The 18,671-nt window shown below is 45.3% G+C and overlaps 2 protein-coding genes across 10 annotated transcripts in view; one reads left to right on the forward strand and one right to left on the reverse strand.

Annotated features, from left to right (window-relative positions):
- Window positions 1-11,637, reverse strand: part of LOC116979190 (X-linked inhibitor of apoptosis) — a 39,952-nt gene extending 28,315 nt beyond the window's left edge. For 4 of the 5 annotated variants that reach the window (XR_004413642.1, XM_033030743.1, XM_033030741.1 and 1 more), the window contains exon 1: window positions 4,131-4,329. The gene's annotated coding sequence lies outside the window, so the exon portion shown is untranslated. Of the gene's footprint in view, window positions 1-4,130; window positions 4,330-11,495 lie in introns of those variants that run through there. The other variant, XM_033030742.1, reaches the window with a different exon arrangement.
- A 1,479-nt stretch (window positions 11,638-13,116) lies between these two features.
- The window catches only part of thoc2 (THO complex 2), a 101,526-nt gene continuing 95,971 nt past the window's right edge, over window positions 13,117-18,671 (forward strand). For 4 of the 5 annotated variants that reach the window (XM_033030745.1, XM_033030746.1, XM_033030748.1 and 1 more), the window contains exon 1: window positions 13,120-13,227. In XM_033030745.1, the coding sequence (XP_032886636.1) occupies window positions 13,127-13,227 (101 nt within the window). In that variant the 5' untranslated portion in view covers window positions 13,120-13,126. Of the gene's footprint in view, window positions 13,228-18,671 lie in introns of all 5 variants that reach the window. The other variant, XM_033030750.1, reaches the window with a different exon arrangement.

Consider the following 18,671-nt stretch of genomic DNA (forward strand, 5'->3'; position numbering starts at 1 on the left):
TATGAGCTAGTCCCATTCGTTCGTATTTGGTCCCAACCTGAACCTTTCTAATCCACGCAACTTGGATGTGTGTGTATTTATTTGTATATTTGTTTCTTCGTCTGCGTTTCACATCTCCTCGAAAACACGATGCGCTAACGGTGAAATGTTTACATATTCCGATAGAGATTTACACCATGATGTCCAAAATCACCTCATCTGAAAATTTGATGCATTATTTCCCGAGTTATTTATGAAAATGTTTACAATTGTGCAGAAACCTGGAAAAAATAACTGCTTTTTCCCTGCACTTAGCCTTGTTTGCATCATTGCTGCTATCCATCAAGTACACCGAGTTCTGCCCACCCCAGCAAGTGCATTTTTTTTTTTTTTTAAGTTGAGGGAGGCTGAATAAGGCGAAATGAGCAGCCCCTGCGCAGTTGCCGGCTATGGGTGAGTGCTGAAATAAGGGGAATGGCCTCCCGTGTGACAAGGACCCAACGGGTCCCAGTTGGTTTGTTAACTATAATGCACAAGCACCACCATGATCTTCTTCTTTCGTGTGGCATGCACAGCTTAAAGTTGTAGGACAATTTGTTCTATTTGATCTTCTGTTTGTGCACGTCTAGTTGATTGCATTAGTCGAAACAGGGCGGACCACGTGAAGGTTGCAATCTTCCACCCAACCACCATGATGAATCCATATGTTATTCAAGACCACTTATGTTCATCCCGTTTAGAATACATGGCTAAAGAAGGGTTTTGGCCCAAAACGTTGCCCATTTCCTTCGCTCCATAGATGCTGCTGCACCCGCTGAGTTTCTCCAGCACTTTTGTCTACCTTCGATTTTCCTGCAGTTCCTTCTTAAACACTTTGTCAACTACACTGCGAAATCTCCTCAAGGTATGCCTACTTTGAAGAAGTTCTCCTCCTCCCTCCGAAGACAGTTTTACAACCACCTCTCTAACTGTTCGCCCTCTGTGATTCCCTCTTCCCTCCAACTCTACCACCACATCCTAACCCAGACCCGATACCACAGCCACATTTAGCTGAACGGTTTTGACCCAAATCGTTGCCCATTTCCTTCACTCCATAGATGCTGCTGCACCCGCTGAGTTTCTCCAGCACTTTTGTCCACATTAGAATACACGTTAATTGTTTAATTGATGACTAATATTTGGTATTTGTGGATGATTCAAAATATCAAAAACAGATTTTTGGCCGGTGGGGTAATACCTTTTTTTCCCCCCATTTGTGAAACTCCATGGTCGTGATGGTCGATCTTGCCTCTGTGGATACAGGCACTAATCTGAAGTCACTGAACTGTTTTAGTTCATTACTATCTGAAGGAGATTACTTGTTATCTCCAATCTGCTGGATTAGGCAGGGCTTCCTAAATCTGATGGTCTCGACCCAAAACATCACCTACACTGTACCTTTTCTCCAGAGATGCTGCCTGACCCACTGAGATATTCCAGCATTTTGTTTCTATTTTCGGATTAGGCAGGTACTTGGCAGCAGATTAAAAACAGCACAACAAAAAGGCAAGTTCATATAAATACCAGGGAAAGAGTAAATGTAACATTAAAAACTCTGATGAAAGTTACTTCAGACAATAATGGACTAAAGTTGTTCAGAGACTTCAGGGTAGATTCCATTTCCCCAGGAACCAAGACAGATCACCATCACCATGGACTTGTACAATAAAGGTTCCATTGCAATAAGTATTGGCCACATAGGTTTGTGAATCCACAGCAAGTGGGAAGAAACAATGGCAGTGGAAATTTCAAAAACATTTCTGGGGCAAGAAAGGGGAAATCCCTTCCACACATTAGTCAAACATTACTGAAAAGAGAACTAGGCCACGGTTTTGAAATTAAAGGGTATTGGTGACCAGTGTAAATGACTGCACAGATTGCACACATGGTCACATGCACTTTGGCCCACTAAGATTGTGTACACACACACACAGCAAAAGGTATTTATGCAATCCAATTATTTCCACTGGAATTGGAATGGAAAATGTATTGGAAAGGACAAGTAGACTAAACTATTTAACACAGGACTCCAGAGATACAGCGTGGAAATAAGCTCTTTGGCCCACTGAGCACACACCACCAGCGATCACCCCTGTACACTAGCACCATCCAATACACACTACGGACAATTTACAGAAGCCAATTAACCTATGAACCGGCTAGTCTTTGGAGGGTGGGAGGAATCTGGAGCACCCGAAGAAAACCCACACGGTCACGGGGAGAACGTACAAACTCTGAACAGACAGCACTCGTAGTCAGGATCAAACCCGGGTCTCTGGTGCTGTGAGGCAGCAACTCTACTGCTGCACCACTGGGCCACCCCACCACAATAGGAATGCCTACTTTTCCTGGTTGCGATGATTATCACATGGTCAGGGTGTCCAAGAGCAGAAGGTATAGTTTAAGGTGAGAGGGAATAAGAGGGGAATGTTTTTCCCACACAGCGTGCGAGTGATGTCTGGAATATGTTGCCTGAGATTGTAATGGAGAAAGACACAATCACAACATTTAACAGATACCTATACTGGTACTCAAATAGCGAAGACACATTGGGCCATGATCTAACATGGGCAAATGGGACTACTATAGATAGGCCAAATAGTGTCGTGGATTTGATGGACCAAAGTGACTGTTTTGTGCTATGATTCTACAATCAACTGAAAAGTATATATATATCCAGAGGACATAGAAACATAGAAAATAGGTGCAGGAGTAGGCCATTCGGCCCTTCGAGCCTGCACCGCCATTCAATATGATCATGGCTGATCATCCAACTCAGTATCCTGTACCTGCCTTCTCTCCATACCCCCTGATCCCTTTAGCCACAAGGGCCACATCTAACTCCCTCTTAAATATAGCCAATGAACTGGCCTCAACTACCTTCTGTGGCAGAGAATTCCACAGATTCACTACTCTCTGTGTGAAAGACATAGGTTTAAGGTGAAGGGGAAAAGACTTAATAGGAATCTGAGGGGTAGCTTTTTCACACAAAGGGTGGTGGATGTATGGAACAAACTGCTAGAAGAGGTAGTTGAGGTTGAGAATATCCCAACATTTAAAAAAAAGTTACAGACAGGTACATGGATAGGTTTGGAGGGATATGGACCAAATGCTGGCAGGTGGGATTAGTATATCTGAGACATGTGTGGGCAAATTGGGCCGAAGGGCCTGTTTCCACATTGTATCAGTCTATGACTACATATAAAGAGACTAGAGGTTTGATCAATGATCATTACCTGGAAACAAACACCCTCATTCTCTCTCTCTCTGCAGACATCCAGTCACATAAATATTTAATTAATTAGACCAATCCACAACCACAAATTGGGACAGTCTATCTTATTCACTATCAAGTAAGTGATTACCAGCTGTAAGTTTAAAAACATACCTCCTTCAGACCAAAATATAATAGAAACGCAATGAGGCAGTGAAACTGTCAAAGCACAAAGTGACATTTTAATTCCAAATACATACCAGCAATACATGCTTAGGGCTCACAATAATCCTGTAAAAGCTTGGAAACAAAACGAATTCACAATCTCTTCCCTATAGAAGAGGTGTACTATATATTTTGTTAATACTCACTCTGCATCCACTGTATACCAGTATATTCAGCATATGGCAGTGCTGGCTGGAAGGGCCGAATGGCCAACTCCTGCACCTATTGTCTATATCTTATCGATAGTCGCATTGCAGTTAATTATAAATGCTTATATTGCCTTGGCAATTAAGCCAACAACATTGCAAGTCCAAAAGAACTTCTGCGGCCTTTCGCCATTACAGTACTGAAAGTGAGAGGCAAATTCTTTAGCAAGGCGTGGCTCAATATATATATACATACATAAATAAGAGTCTGATTAGTTTAACTGAAAGGCTGATTGCAGGCAGCAAGTGACGACCTGATGCCAATGAAATCAGACACAACAGATAGACGCAAAAAGCTGGAGTAACTCAGCGGTTCAGGCAGCACCTCTGGATGGAAGGAAAGGGTCACACTGAAGAAGGGTCTCCTATTCTTTTTCTCCGGAGATGCTGCCTGTCCCGCTTAATGACTCCAGTATTTTGTGTCATATCTTCGGTGTAAACCGACCCGATCAAACACAGCAGTTTACCTTAATCTTGCAGGTGCTCCCACGGCATTTTTGAAAGTGTCTCTCGGCGCTGACAAGGGCGGCTTGATGGCTGGTCTCCTTGCCCTGCACTACACAGCGCTCTCTCACTCACACACACACACACCGTGGGAACAGCAGCAACAACTCGCTCTGTATCCAGTCACAGGCCCAAGTTGCGACAATGTCTGGCCGCGTCACGTGGTGCAGGCTCCCGCCCCCATCCAGCTCCGATTAGGCGGAGACCTCAGAGGTCAGCAACACCATTGGTGAACGTTCACGTCTATCAACCCCCCCTCCTCCTCCTCCTGATTGGTCCCAGCCTCCATGCACGACTCTCCTTGAGGTGCAAGTTGTTCCCCAACAAAGGTCATCCAAGATGCACACAAAGTGCTGGAGTCCCTGTCCCACTTAGGAAACCTGAACGGAAACCTCTGGAGACTGCGCCCCATCCAAGGTTTCCGTGCGGTTCCCGGAGTTTTTTGTCAGTCTCCCCACCAGCTTCCACTACCTGCAACCTCCGTCAACCACCTGCAACCTCCGGGAACTGCACGGAAACCTTGGGTGGGGCGCAACGTCTCCAGAGGTTTCCGTTCAGGTTTCCTAAGTGGGACAGGGGCGTAACTCAGCATCGGGGCAGGCAGCATCTCTGCAGAGAGGAATGGGTCGAGACCAACTAGTATCTTTGGTCGAGACCCTTCTTCAAAGTCGGGTGCCTCGACCCTAAACGTCCCTCATTCCTTCACTCCAGAGATGCCGAGTTACTCCAGCATTTTGTGGCTATCTTCTGTTTGAACCGGCATCTGCAGTTCCTTGCTATAACCCTTATCCAACAAAACGCCTTAATTCCTACACTCCCCTCTCATCATACTGCTTACCCTTCAACTCGCACATCATTCAGTCCACAAATAATAACAATAACCCCCGTTTAATTTAGGGTTGTGATTCATCGACCGCCAAATTATTTTGGACAGTGCCAGTGCCAGGAAACGCCCCCGTTCCTCTTATCTGAACAAGAAACTGTTGTAATAGAGGGATTCGGCCCCATTTGCCTACACCGGCCAACATGTCCCATCTACATTAGTCCCACCTGCCCACGTTTGGCCCATGTCCCTCAAAATCTGTCCTATCCATGTACCTGTCTAATTGCTTCTTAAATGTTGTGCTGGTCCATGACTCAACGACCTCCTCCGGCAGACAAAAGTGCTGGAGAAACTCAGCGGGTGCGGCAGCATCTATAAGCGAAGGAAATAGGCAACGTTTTGGGCCGAAACCCTTCTTCAGACTGATGTAGGGTTGGGGGAGGGGGAAGAAGACCTCCTGCGGCAGCTCGTTCCATACACCCACCACGCTTTGCATGAACATGTTAGTAGCCAGAATATATATTAATGATCTGGATGAGGGAATTGAAGGCAATATCTCCAAGTTTGCGGATGACACTAAGCTGGGGGGCAATGTTAGCTGTGAGGAGGATGCTAGGAGACTGCAAGGTGACTTGGATAGGCTGGGTGAGTGGGCAAATGTTTGGCAGATGCAGTATAATGTGGATAAATGTGAGGTTATCCATTTTGGTGGCAAAAACAGGAAAGCAGACTATTATCTAAATGGTGGCCGACTAGGAAAAGGGGAGATGCAGCGAGACCTGGGTGTCATGGTACACTAGTCATTGAAAGTAGGCATGCAGGTGCAGCAGGCAGTGAAGAAAGCGAATGGTATGTTAGCTTTCATAGCAAAAGGATTTGAGTATAGGAGCAGGGAGGTTCTACTGCAGTTGTGCAGGGTCTTGGTGAGACCACACCTGGAGTATTGCGTACAGTTTTGGTCTCCAAATCTGAGGAAGGACATTATTGCCCTAGAGGGAGTGCAGAGAAGGTTCACCAGACTGATTCCTGGGATGTCAGGACTGTCTTATGAAGAAAGACTGGATAGACTTGGTTTATACTCTCTAGAATTTAGGAGATTGAGAGGGGATCTTATAGAAACTTATAAAATTCTTAAGGGGTTGGACAGGCTAGATGCAGGAAGATTGCTCCCGATGTTGGGGAAGTCCAGGACAAGGGGTCACAGCTTAAGGATAAGGGGGAAATCCTTTAAAACCGAGATGAGAAGAACTTTTTTCACACAGAGAGTGGTGAATCTCTGGAACTCTCTGCCACAGAGGGTAGTCGAGGCCAGTTCATTGGCTATATTTAAGAGGGAGTTAGATGTGGCCCTTGTGGCTAAGGGGATCAGAGGGTATGGAGAGAAGGCAGGTACGGGATACTGAGTTGGATGATCAGCCATGATCATATTGAATGGCGGTGCAGGCTCGAAGGGCCGAATGGCCTACTCCTGCACCTAATTTCTATGTTTCTATGTTTCTTATCTGAACAAAAAACATGCATCTTCAGTCGATCTGTCAAAACAGAGAGTTTTCTGATCACTGGAGAGAAAGAATGGGTGACGTTTTGGGTTGAGACCCTTCTTCAGACTGAAGAAGGATTTCGACCTGATATGTCACTCATTCCTTCTCTCCAGAGATGCTGCATGTCTCGCTGAGTTACTCCAGCATTTTGTGTTTACCTTCGATTTAAACCAGCATCTGCAGCTCTTTCCCACATTAGTTTTCTGATCAAATGGGCACAGTTAGCAGGTGCAAAATCGACATGGGGTGGATTTGTACTTTCCTTTGCTTTTTTAATGATTAATTTGTTCTGTCTTTAAAAAAACTTTATGAACATTAAATTCTCTAATTTCAAGTCAAACCCCTCTCACCTCACCTCCTCTCATTCCAAAGAAAACCCACGTGGTCACAGGGAGAATGTGCAAACCCCACACAGACAGCACCTGTAGTCAGGATCGAACCCGGGTCTCTGGTGCTGTAAGGCAGCAACTCGACCGCTGCGCCACTGTGCCGCCCAAAATTACTTCCACCATTTCTCACCACCCAAATTACCCTGCTTTTTCCCCCCTCCTCTGTATGCTCATCTCCTGTCCCCATGTGCCCTATTTACCTTTTACCACACCTTAGTTACACCTTCCCACTTTTTCTTGCCACCTATATCCTTCTCTCAGGGTTTACATTTTACTCCTTTTTGTTACATTGAACACCTTTTTGTCTCGTTTGTTACTTACTGCACCCATCTGCCAATCAAACCCTTCCGCTTGTATCCACCTATCACTCCTCGTCTTTGCCCCATGTCCCATTTCCAGCTTTCTCGACTCAATTTAACCAAAGAAAGATGCTGCCTGAGCTGCTGAGTTCCTCCAGCACTATTTTTTGTCCCTCAAGATTCCAGTATATGCAGTCTCCTGTGCCTCCATGTTAACATTAGAAAATTTGCCTTGTCGGTTTCCTAAGCAAATCCCTTAAGTGACCTCTCAGTGTGAACTGTGATTAAAATGAAGAACGTGTGCAAAGGGAGTTGGGAGTGCTGGTGCAGGATTACCAAAAAGTTAATCTGCAAGTCGAATGGGTGGCAAAGAAAGCAAACTCAATGCTAGCATTTATTTCAACAGGGCTTGTATACAAAAACAGGGATGTAATGCTGAGGCTCTATAAGGTACTGGTAAGGCTGCATTTGGAATATTATGAGCAATTTTGGGCACCATTTCTGAGGAAGGGTCCAGAGGAGGTTTACAAGAATGATCCCAGGAATGAGTAGGTTAACCAATCATGAGCATTTGTCGGCACTGGGCCTGCACTCGCTGAAGTTTAGAAGAATGAGGGGGGACCTCATTGAAACGTACAGAATAGTGAAAGGCTTGGATAGAGTGGATGTGGAGAGGATGTTTCCACAAGTGGGAATGTCTAGGATTATAGGTCATAGCCTCAGAATTAAAGGACGTTCTTTTAGGAAGGAGATGAGGAGAAGTTTCTTTAGTCAGAGGGTGGTGAATCTGTGAAATTATTTGCCACGGAAGGCTGTGGAGGCTTTCAGTGGATATTTTTAAGGTGCAGATAGACAGATTCTTGCTTAGTACAGGTGTCAGAGGTTATGGGGTAAAGGCAGGAGAATGGGGTTAGGATGGAGAGATAGATCAGCCACGATTGAATGGCAGACTAGACTTGATGGGCCAAAAGGCCTAGCTCTACTCCTATCCTATCACTTATGAACATGATCCCATTGTCCTTTTGTAGTACTGGTGGCCGCAGGTTTAAGGTTTTGGTTAAGGGGAGAGAGCAGATGCAAGGAAGAGCCCCACATGCAGAAAATGAAGATGATGTGGAATGACAAGGAATGACCTACTTACAAGGGTGTTGGGAGCAGAAATGGTAGTAAGATGACTGAGGTCAGCTGGGAATGAAAAGATGGGGAGATGTCAAGGGGGAAACCCAAAGCTTTGATAGGTGGCATGTTTAACCCTCGGATTATCTTTGATCGGACTTTACTGGATTTATCTTGCACAAAACGGTATTCCCTTATTATGTATCTGTACACGGTGAACAGCTCGATTGTAATAATGTATTGTCTTTCTGCTGGCTAGTTATTGCGCAACAAAAGCTTTTACCTGTACCTCGGTACGCGTGACGATAAACTAAACTGGTAAAACTACATTTCTAAAACTAAATGGCCATTACAGGGTCACACCTACCTTTGGAACATTTCAGAGTTGGAGGAGATTTTTTTTTTAAAGGCAAAATTGCAATTGAATTTTGAAACAGGGGGGGTGGGACTTTGAATGTCAGAAGTGTTGCAGGAAAACAATGTCATCAAATACACAGGGTAAAACAGTGAGTGGAATTAGGACAGGCAATAGAGATGTTGACAGTGTCATATTTACAAGGTAGAACAAAGAAAGCAGGTAGCAGTGTGGTGAAGTGGTGTTGTTATAAATAAGCAAGGCATCATTAAGAATTTAGGCAGTCGATGGCTAGGTGTCAGCAGACAGTATCAAGGATATGAAAGAAGCAGTCTTTATAACAAGAATGGATATGTGGTAATGATGCTAATAGTATGAGAGGTAACTCCAAGAATGCAAAGCTGGGGTGACCTATTTGTATTGATCGTTAAATTATAGTTAATTAACCTTCAATGGTATCGATTTAATATTGTGAGGTCTAACAAGAAACGGTGCAAAGTTTTGTCTGTGTGCTATCCGGTCAGATGATACTATACACGACTAGGAAGCAATCGTACACAAGTACAACGGAGAGCAAAGAGAACAGAGATTTTAGAAAGTGCAGCAGTTGTAGTGAATGATAATAGATCCACTTCTTGGAGCAGCACCCAAAGAGTATCCGCACTCTAGTGCCATCTTGGTGCTTGGTGGACATTGGTGTATTTTTATATGTGTCATTCCTTTAAAAAAAATAGAAGGCCTGCATTCCTTTCATGCATTTAAAAACTTCCAAAAAGGGCTCTTTAGACATGAGGTGCTTTTGAGATTGTAGTCACAATTGCAGGAAAAGTATGGAAGATGGTTACAAATTGAATGACACCGTGAAGCAGACAAGTGCATTGACAGTGTTGATTGCATCTAGCAACAGGGGCAATGATTTCCCCAGCTTGATCTTGCCTGCACATAAAATGCTTAAAGGAAGGATAATATCAAGAAATGTATGCCAACACTTAAATGAAATGGAGGAACAGTCGGACTTTGGTCATCAGACGTACAGGTCCTTAAAGATGGCATTCTTTCAGGATGCATTTAGTGACGTACACTACTAAAGCTGCTTAGTTTGACCTTGGTTCAACTTCAGCTGCAAGGTTGTATATAGTCTTGAATTGCACCCGAGCAGGAAGGGTATGTGCAGTCAATACAAACTCGTTTTTTTTAAAAGGAGAGTAAATTCCTGTGGAGGAGTCCTGAGATATTCCATTCTGTCAGTTTTACAGAATCTGCAATTTAAACGTAATTAATTAATCTCGCTGCCTTCTGCTTTGCTATTAAGAAGCACATTCTCCGCTCTATCTCCTTATACTTCAGCCAGAAAGCTGATTTGGTGGTTTGCAGCATGAAGGTTCACAGACAACTACATGTGTCCCTGATACCCTGGTGAATATGAATGAACAAAAATCTGTTCTGTTTAGTTTAGAGATACAGCGTGGAAACAGGCCCTTCGGCCCACCACGCTGACCAACGATCTCCGCACACTAAAACTAACCTATATACTAGGGACAAGTTACAATTTTTACCAAAGCCAATTAACCTACAAAGTGGAGGAAAGAACTGCAGATGCTGGTTCAAATCAAAGGTAGACACAAAATGCTGGAGTAACTCAGCGGGACAGGCAGCATCTCTGGAGAGAAGGAATGGGTGACGTTTCAGCTCGAGACCCTTCTTCAGACTGATGTCAGGGGCGTGGGCGGGACCAACAGTAGCCTACAAATCTATTTGTCTTTGGAGTGTGGGCGGAAACCGGAGCTCCCAGAGAAAACCCTTACCGGTCACGGGGAGAACATACAAACTCCGTACAGATAGCACCCGTCATCAGGATCGAACCCGGGTCTCTGGCGCTGTAAGGCAGTTACTCTACCGCTGAGCCACTCTGCTGCAGCAGTTGTTATATAATTTCCTTATATGACTTTGCACAACAGTTTATTTAATATTACTCGTGTGAAATACTTAGGATAAAATTGAATTGTTATTTTCGTTCATTGAAATTTATTACACCCCGGATAATTTTATCTTTTGCTGATCTCCACTTCTGCCGTTCAATCTGCCATTTTTGCAAAGGTGACCTTGAACTTCCAGCTGTTGTCAGTTTAATTCACATTCTTTTTCCTTCTCTGAACTGTAGGGGCAGCACAGTGCACAGCGGTAGAGCTGCTGCTTTACAAGCATCAGAGACCCGGGGCTGATCCTGACTATGTGTGCTGTCTGTACGTAGTTTGTACGTTCTCCCTGTGACCATGTGGGTTTTCTCTGGTGCTCTGGTTTCCCACCACACTCCGAAGACGTACAGGTTTGTAGGTTAATTGGCTTTGGTAAAATTATAAATTGTCTCTAGTGTGTAGGATAGTGTTAGTGTGTGGAGATCGCTGGTCGCCGCAGACTAGTGGGCTGAAGTGTCTGTTCCCACACTGCATCTCTGAAGTAAAGAAAATCGTATTTGGCCTCCAACGGGTGTTCCAATGAAACGCAACAGAAACCTGAGAAATACTTTATCTTTCTACTTGGCATCATAAATCTTTTTGGACAGTGTTCAACAATTTAAGACAATTAGTATTTCACATTACTGGCATTTTTAAGCGTTTTCCTCAAATTTAATTCTTCTCTACATCTCTCCTCTCTGATTGCAACATCCTACATTCTTTCTTAAACTTAAAACAACTTATACTTTGTCTCAGGTACACAAAATTGCTGGGGAAACTCAGCGGGTGCAGCAGCATCTATGGAGCGAAGGAAATAGGCGACGTTTCGGGCCGAAACCCTTCTTCAGACTTTGTTTCGCTGTTTTGTTGAATAGTCGTCGGAACATTGATTGTTTCTTGTGCCGATCACAAATTGCTGGAGGAACTCAGATAGTCAGGCAGTATCTCTGTAGAACATGGGTAGGTGACATTTTGGGTCGTGACCCTTCTTCGGACTGAAAGTAGGGAATGAAAGAAATCTGTGAGGGGCAGGATAAAGCATGGCAGGTAAGAGGTAGACACAGGCAAAGGGGGGGGGGGATTGGAACAAAGGTTAGAGATTAAAATAGAATGTGTAAGACAGAATAATTGAAGAGTTACAAATTGTTAAACCAGAAGGAATGTAGTAGGAGGAAGAAGGGGAAAGGAGAAATAATCTCAGGTGGGGCACAGGGAAGATGAGAGGGATAGGGGGGGGAGATAGACACAAAATACTGGAGTAACTCAGTGGGTCATGCAGCATCTCTGGGGAAAATAGGTGACGTTTTGGGTCGAGACCCTCTCTTCGGTGTCTATCTAAAGTCTAATTAAAGATAGTTCCAAGGTCTCAAAATGAGGTAGATATGAAGGATGCATAGGAGGGAACTGCAGATGCTGGTTTATTCCTAAGATAGATTCAAAGTCCATTCTAACTCAGCGGGTCAAGCAACATCTCTGGAGAAAAAGGATGTTTCGGGTCAGAACCCTTCTTCAGACTGTAATTAGAGGGGAGGTCAGGACCGCACTCTAGTTGATGAGGGGACAGTCAGTTGCCTGTCCATATAATGGGATTTGACACAGGACAGGTATCATTTCTGGATATGAAATGGGTGACATTTTGGGTCGAGACCCTTCTTCAAACTGAGAATCAGGGGCGAGGGATGTAGAAGGGTAAGGTGTGAAAAAACAAGAGTTCAAAGGGGACAGTGATCAAGGAACAAGTACAATGGTACATTGTATGCCTCGTTGTCACCTTTCCCTTAGCTAACAATCAGGAAAATTAATCAGGACAGTGAAACTAGTTGGAGAACTAGGGTGGGGGAGGGACGGAGAATGAGGGACCGCTAGGGTTACATGAAGTTAGGGAAATCTAAATTCATACCGTTGAGTTGAAAGCTGCCCAAGCGAACTATGAGATGCTGTTCCTCCAATTTGCCTCACAGAGTGTGGCCTCACCCAGACAATGGAGGAGGCCCAGGATAGAAAGGTCAGTGTGGGAATGGGAGGGGGAGTTCGAGTGTCAGAGTGGGAATGGGAGGGGGAGTTCGAGTGTCAGTGTGGGAATGGGAGGGGGAGTTCGAGTGTCAGTGTGGGAATGGGAGGGGGAGTTGAAGTGTCGGTATGGGAATGGGGGAGTTGAAGTGTCAGAGTGGGAATGGGAGGGGGAGTTAGGAATAGGGCAGTTGAAGTGGGAATGGGAGGTGAGTTAAAGTGTCAGTATAGGAATATTGAAGTGAAGTGAAGGAATGGGAGAGGAGTTAAAGTGTAAATATGGGAATAGGAGGGGGATAATTAAAGTGTAAATATGGGAATTGGGGGGTGGGTGGTAGTTGTAGGCCTGGGCGACCTTCCTGACATGGCGGTGTCGGGTGCCGGGACCGGGTATGAGACGCAGGCACTGCCCCACCTCCCAGCGCGCACCGCGCGGCACGGTGGTGATCTCCGACCCCGGGCTGGCGGCGCATGCGGGCTGGGCGCGCAGGATGGTGTGCAGCTAAGATGGCGGCGATGGTCTTCCCTGGCGACTGGCTGAGGAACTGGGAGAAAGGAGGCCGCGCCGACTTGTAAGTCGGCCGATCGGAAAGGAGGGAAAAAACACTCAGCCCGGGGGGGAGGGGGGGGCTTGTTAAGCGCCGTTTGGTTGCAGGTCAAGCTCGGCGAGGAGCCGATATCGGATCAGCTCCCGAGCTCAGCTTTTGTGTCTTCTCTCCTGCAGCTTGTGGGGAGGTGGTGCGTCCAGGCCCCGGCAAGAGGCCCTCCCCCTCCCTCCCACTCTCTTCCTCTCCCCTCCTCCTTCTTTCTCCCCTCCTCCTCCTTCTTTCTCCCCTCCTCCTCCTTCTTTCTCCCCTCCTCCTCCTCTCTTCCCCCTCCTCCTCCTCTCTTCCCCTCCTCCTTCATCCCCCTCCCTCTTCCCCCCTCCCTCTTCCCCCCCTCCCTCTCCCATCCTCCTCTCCCCCCCCTCCCTCTCCCCCCCTCCCTCTCCCCCCCTCCTCCCTCTCCTCCCTCTCCCTCTCCCTCCCTCTCCCCCCTCCCTCTTCTCCCCCCCCCTCCCTCTCCCCCCCCCTCTTTCCCTCTTCCCCCCCCTCCCTCTTCCCCCCCTCCCTCTTCCCCCCCTCCCTCTTCCCCCCTCCCTCTTCCCCCCTTCCCCCCCCTCCCTCTTCCCCCCCCCCCCCCCCTCTTCCCCCCCTCCCTCTTCCCCCCCTCCCTCTTCCCCCCCCCTCCCTCTTCCCCCCCCTCCCTCTCCCCCCCCCTCCCTCTTCCCCCCCCCCCCCCTCTTCCCCCCTCCCCCCGGTCCGAGCCAGCATGGATTTACGAAGGGGAAATCAGGCTTGACTAATCTTCTGGAATTTTTTGAAGATATAACTAGGAAAATGGACAAGGGAAGGCCAGTGGATGTAGTGTACCTGGACTTTCAGAAAGCATTTGATAAGGTCACACATTGGAGATTAGTGGGCAAAATTAGGGCACATAGTATTGGGGGTAGAGTGCTGACATGGATAGAGAAGTGGTTGGCAGACAGGAAACAAAGAGTAGGGATTAACGGGTCCCTTTCAGAATGGCAGGCAGTGACTAGTGGGATACCGTAAGGCTCGGTGCTAGGACCGCAGCTATTTACAATATACAGCAATGATTTGGATGAAGGGATTCAAAGTAACATTGGCAAATTTGCAGATGACACAAAGCTGGGTGGCAGTGTGAACTGTGAGGAGGATGCTATGAGAATGCAGGCTGAGTTGGACAGGTTGGGGAGATGCATGGCAGATGAAGTTTAATGCGGATAAATGTGAGATTATCCACTTTGGTAGCAAAAACAGGAAGGCAGATGATTCAATGGCGTCAAGTTGGGAAAAGGGGATGTACAACAGGATCTGGGGGTCCTTGTACATCAGTCTATGAAAGTAAGCATGCAGGTACAGCAGGTAGTGAAGAAAGCGAATGGCATGTTGGCCTTTATAACAAGAGGAATCGAATATAGGAGCAAAGAGGTCCTTCTGCAGTTGTACAGAGCCCTAGTGAGACCACACCTGGAGTATTGTGTGCAGTTTTGGTCCCATAATTTGAGGAAGGACATTCTTGCTATTGAGGGAGTGCAGCGTAGGTTTACAAAGTTATTTCCCAGGATGGCAGGACTGTCATATGCTGAGAGAATGGAGCAGCTGGGCTTGTACATTCTGGAGTTTAGAAGGATGAGAGGCGATCTTATTGAAACATATAAGATTGTTAAGGGCTTGGACATGCTAGAGGCAGGAAACATGTTCCCGATGTTGGAACCAGGGGCCACAGTTTAAGAATAAGGAGTAAGCCATTTAGAACGGAGACGAGGAAACAGTTTTTATCACAGTGGTGAGTGTGGAATTCTCTGCCTCGGAGGGCAGTGGAGGCAGGTTCTCTGGATGCTTTCAAGAGAGAGCTAGATAGGGCTCTTAAAAATAGTGGAGGCAGGGGATATGGGGAGAAGGCAGAAACGGGGTACTGATTGGGGATGATCAGCCATGATCACATTGAATGGCGGTGCTGGCTCGAAGGGCCGAATGGCCTACTCCTGCACCTATTGTCTCCCTCCCTCTCCCCTCCCTGTCCTGCCCTCCCCTCCCTGTCGCTCCCTGTCCCCCCTCTCCCACCCTGTCCCCCTCCTTCCCTGTCACCCCTCCCCCCCTGTCACCCCTCCCCCCCTCCTTTCTCCCTCCTCCTCCCCCCATCCTCCCATCCCCCCCCTCCTCCCCTCCCCCCCCCCTTCCTGCTGAGTTACTCCAGCATTTTGTGCCTATCTTCGGTGTAAACCAGCATCTGCAGTTGCTATGTGTAGGAAGGAACTGTGTGGAATATGTGTAGGTTGGAGAAAATCCATGCATGTTCGCTTGGCAAGAAGTTAGAAAATCTAATATATTAAAGGGTAAATTAGTAGCAAGAGGCCCTGTTCCAACCTTGTTTTATTTACAAGCAAAAAATGCTTGTAGGTACAAAAAATGCTTGTATTACCCATAAAGTAAAATTGGGCTGAGAGTGTAATATGCCAGCAACAGGCCATGATGATGCCTGACCCGCTGTGTTACTCCAACATTTTGTGTCTACGGTGTAAACCAGCATCTGCAGTGCCTTCCTACACATAGAGAATGATGATAGAATATGTGAAGGTTGGGGAAAAGCCTTGCATGTTCGCTTGGCAAGAAGTTAGAAAAGCTACTATATTATAGGGTGAATTAGTAAAACTTCATATAATTAGCAAGAGGCCCTCTTCCAACTTTTTTTCCTGTGCTGTTTTCAAGCAAACATGCTTGTATTACCTGTAAAGTAAAATTGGGTTGAATGTGTCAGAGTTTTGAACAATTGTACCCAAGCTTCCCAATCCTCTAGCTTCTAGCGTAATACATTTTAATGATGAAGAGAAATTGGTAAGATGTTAATATTTAGATTACTGGAAATTATTTTTAAACAAATGGTAGAAAAATGTAATTTTAACTTCGATTGAAATGTTCTCTTCTCGCACCTAAAATACAAATTAAACAGAGCTATCTCTCTTGTCAAAAATATAAATGTATTGATTAACCTTACTGTGAACTCATTGCTACAACCATGAAGCTAAAATTACCTTCGCCATTATTTGAAACAAAATGAATTAAAAATTGGCTGAAGTGTCTTCATATCTGTTCATTTTATCTCCAATATTTGTGATTTTTATTAATACTGATTTGTAGATTTTTGATCAGTTGATAATTGTTTGTTGTCAAACTGGCTGAACTGGACACCTTAATAATGGGATAATCCTAAATGTAATGATAGAACAATCAACAAGGTGAGCTACAAGAACTCTAAATATTTGTTTTGGTATGTGCTGTCTGGTTTCACTTGCATAGATACTGGATTTTGGACAGAACCTCTTGCTTAAAAAACAGGCTTTGAGGATATTAAATTCCATGCTTCCTTGACTTCTCTAAGAAAAAGTTCATAGATTGTATCTGTAGATAACAACCAGTGAAAGGCTTTACCTATTAGCAATGACCAATAAAGCGTTGACCACGAGATTTACCGATATCCTCTTTATAAACACCGCACAAGTTGACAGGACCAATGTTCTTGAAGGGGCTGAATGTGCCTTTTTTTCCAGTTCATTTTGACGTGTGAAGCCCCTTGCAGTGAATTTTAGCTGGCACAACTGGCGTGGTTCACTCAAAAGTTTTTTTTTTTTAACTCTCACACATTCAACCCAATTCACACAAAGGCAATGCCTTTTTTTAATCCTTGAGGCAGTGAGCCAACTGCGATGAACTGAACTGAAAATATTCTGAAGATATTCCCACTATGCCATTGGTGAGGTCATCCCACATCTAGACCCAATGATGTAAGAGCAGTGGTACATTGAGGGGAACCTTCAATGCTGGTCCCTCAGGGAGTTAATGGTGGTTAAGCCACTGAATGTGGGTAATATTTCCAGTATTGCAGGTTTTTATTGCATATTTCCAGTATGTATGCTAGTACACCTTTGGAATGTCAAGGGTAGGTGATTCGACTCTCTTGTTAAGGAAGTCAATGCCTGGTGTTTTTGTAGCGCAAATGTTGCTGTCACTTCTTTGCCCGTGGCTGAATATCGTGCAAGTCTTACTTCATTTTCTGTTGATTCGCAATTAGAGATGAGCATTGTACAATCTTGAGTGAACGTTCGCACTTCTGACCTTGCACTGCATGCTGAAAGGAGGCCTTTAATGAAGCAGCTGGAACGCCTGTGAAAGACCTGGAATGATCGATTGCCATGTACCATACCAATATGTCTTCACGGCACCGTTTTCTCCTAAATGCCTATTCACTTTAGTTTTACTGTGGCTGCTTGATGTCACACTTGGCCCAATGCTTTCTCGAGAATGTGATGAAACTGCAGTTGAATGGTCAAGGTGAAACGTTAACCGGATCTTTGTTGGCAAGTTATTGGAGAGTAGATGCTTCTTGAAAGCGTTATTGAGCACATCTACATCACTTTACTTGTGGCTGAGGGGAGATCTGACGAAAATATATAAAATGATGAGATGCATCGATAAGGTAGACAAACCCTTTTTTTTCCCCTTGGGTGGAGATGTCAAATACTGGAAGCATAGCTTTAAGGTTAGAGGGTAAAGTCTAAAGGAGATAAACAGAGTAAGTTTTTTTTCGATAGAGTGGTAGGTGCCTGGAATGCACTTTCAGGTGTTATGGTAGGAGCAAATATGACATTGGCATTTAAGAGACTTTTATATAGACACATGATAGGCGAGGAATGGAGGGATACTGATCAAGTGCAGGCAGAGGCGATTGGTTTAATTTGGCATCATGTTCGACACGGACATTGTGGGTGAAGGGCCTGTTCCTGTGCTGTACTGTTCTATGTTCTCTATGTTCCATTAAGTGTTGTCGATCCTCGAAGTGTAAACTGATTAGCACAGATCTGCTGAGCAGGATTTGTTCTGTTCTTTTGTGAACAGGACATCCCGTGGTAATTTCCACCTTGGCCAGAGGCATGGCTGAAGACGCCGCACAAATCTTTAGAGTTACAAATGAGTCTTTGTCTGGACCCATGGCTATGGCTGTGCTATAGTACAGGTGCTCCGAACTATTTTTTTTGATTATGTACAGAATTAATTCAGTTGGCTAAAAATTGGCTTCTATAATGGTTGTAGTGTGAGCTGTGAGGCTTGGCTTCTATCTGGGTCAACAGGGATCATCTATATTTGGCATTTATGGCTAAATGCGGATGCAATGTGTCAGCATCTGGCATGTATGGTGTAAAAATTCTCGCAATTTTCAAGTGTTACCTAATTTGAAAATTCTCTTTGAAAATCCCGACAAGTCACGGATGTAATAATCGGTCTGTTTGCCCATAGCTGGATCCATATAGGGCCTCTTCATACTGGACCAGCCTCTCTAACCCAGCAGGCCTACATTCAATAGATTGGATGTGGGGGCATGATCCTGATAGCCCTCCTTGCCTCAGTGTGAGTGGTGAACTCCCCACAGTAAATAGGTTGCATCGTGTGAAGGC

This window comes from Amblyraja radiata, chromosome 12 (assembly GCF_010909765.2).
Source record: "Amblyraja radiata isolate CabotCenter1 chromosome 12, sAmbRad1.1.pri, whole genome shotgun sequence".
NCBI classification, from domain to species: domain Eukaryota; kingdom Metazoa; phylum Chordata; class Chondrichthyes; order Rajiformes; family Rajidae; genus Amblyraja; species Amblyraja radiata.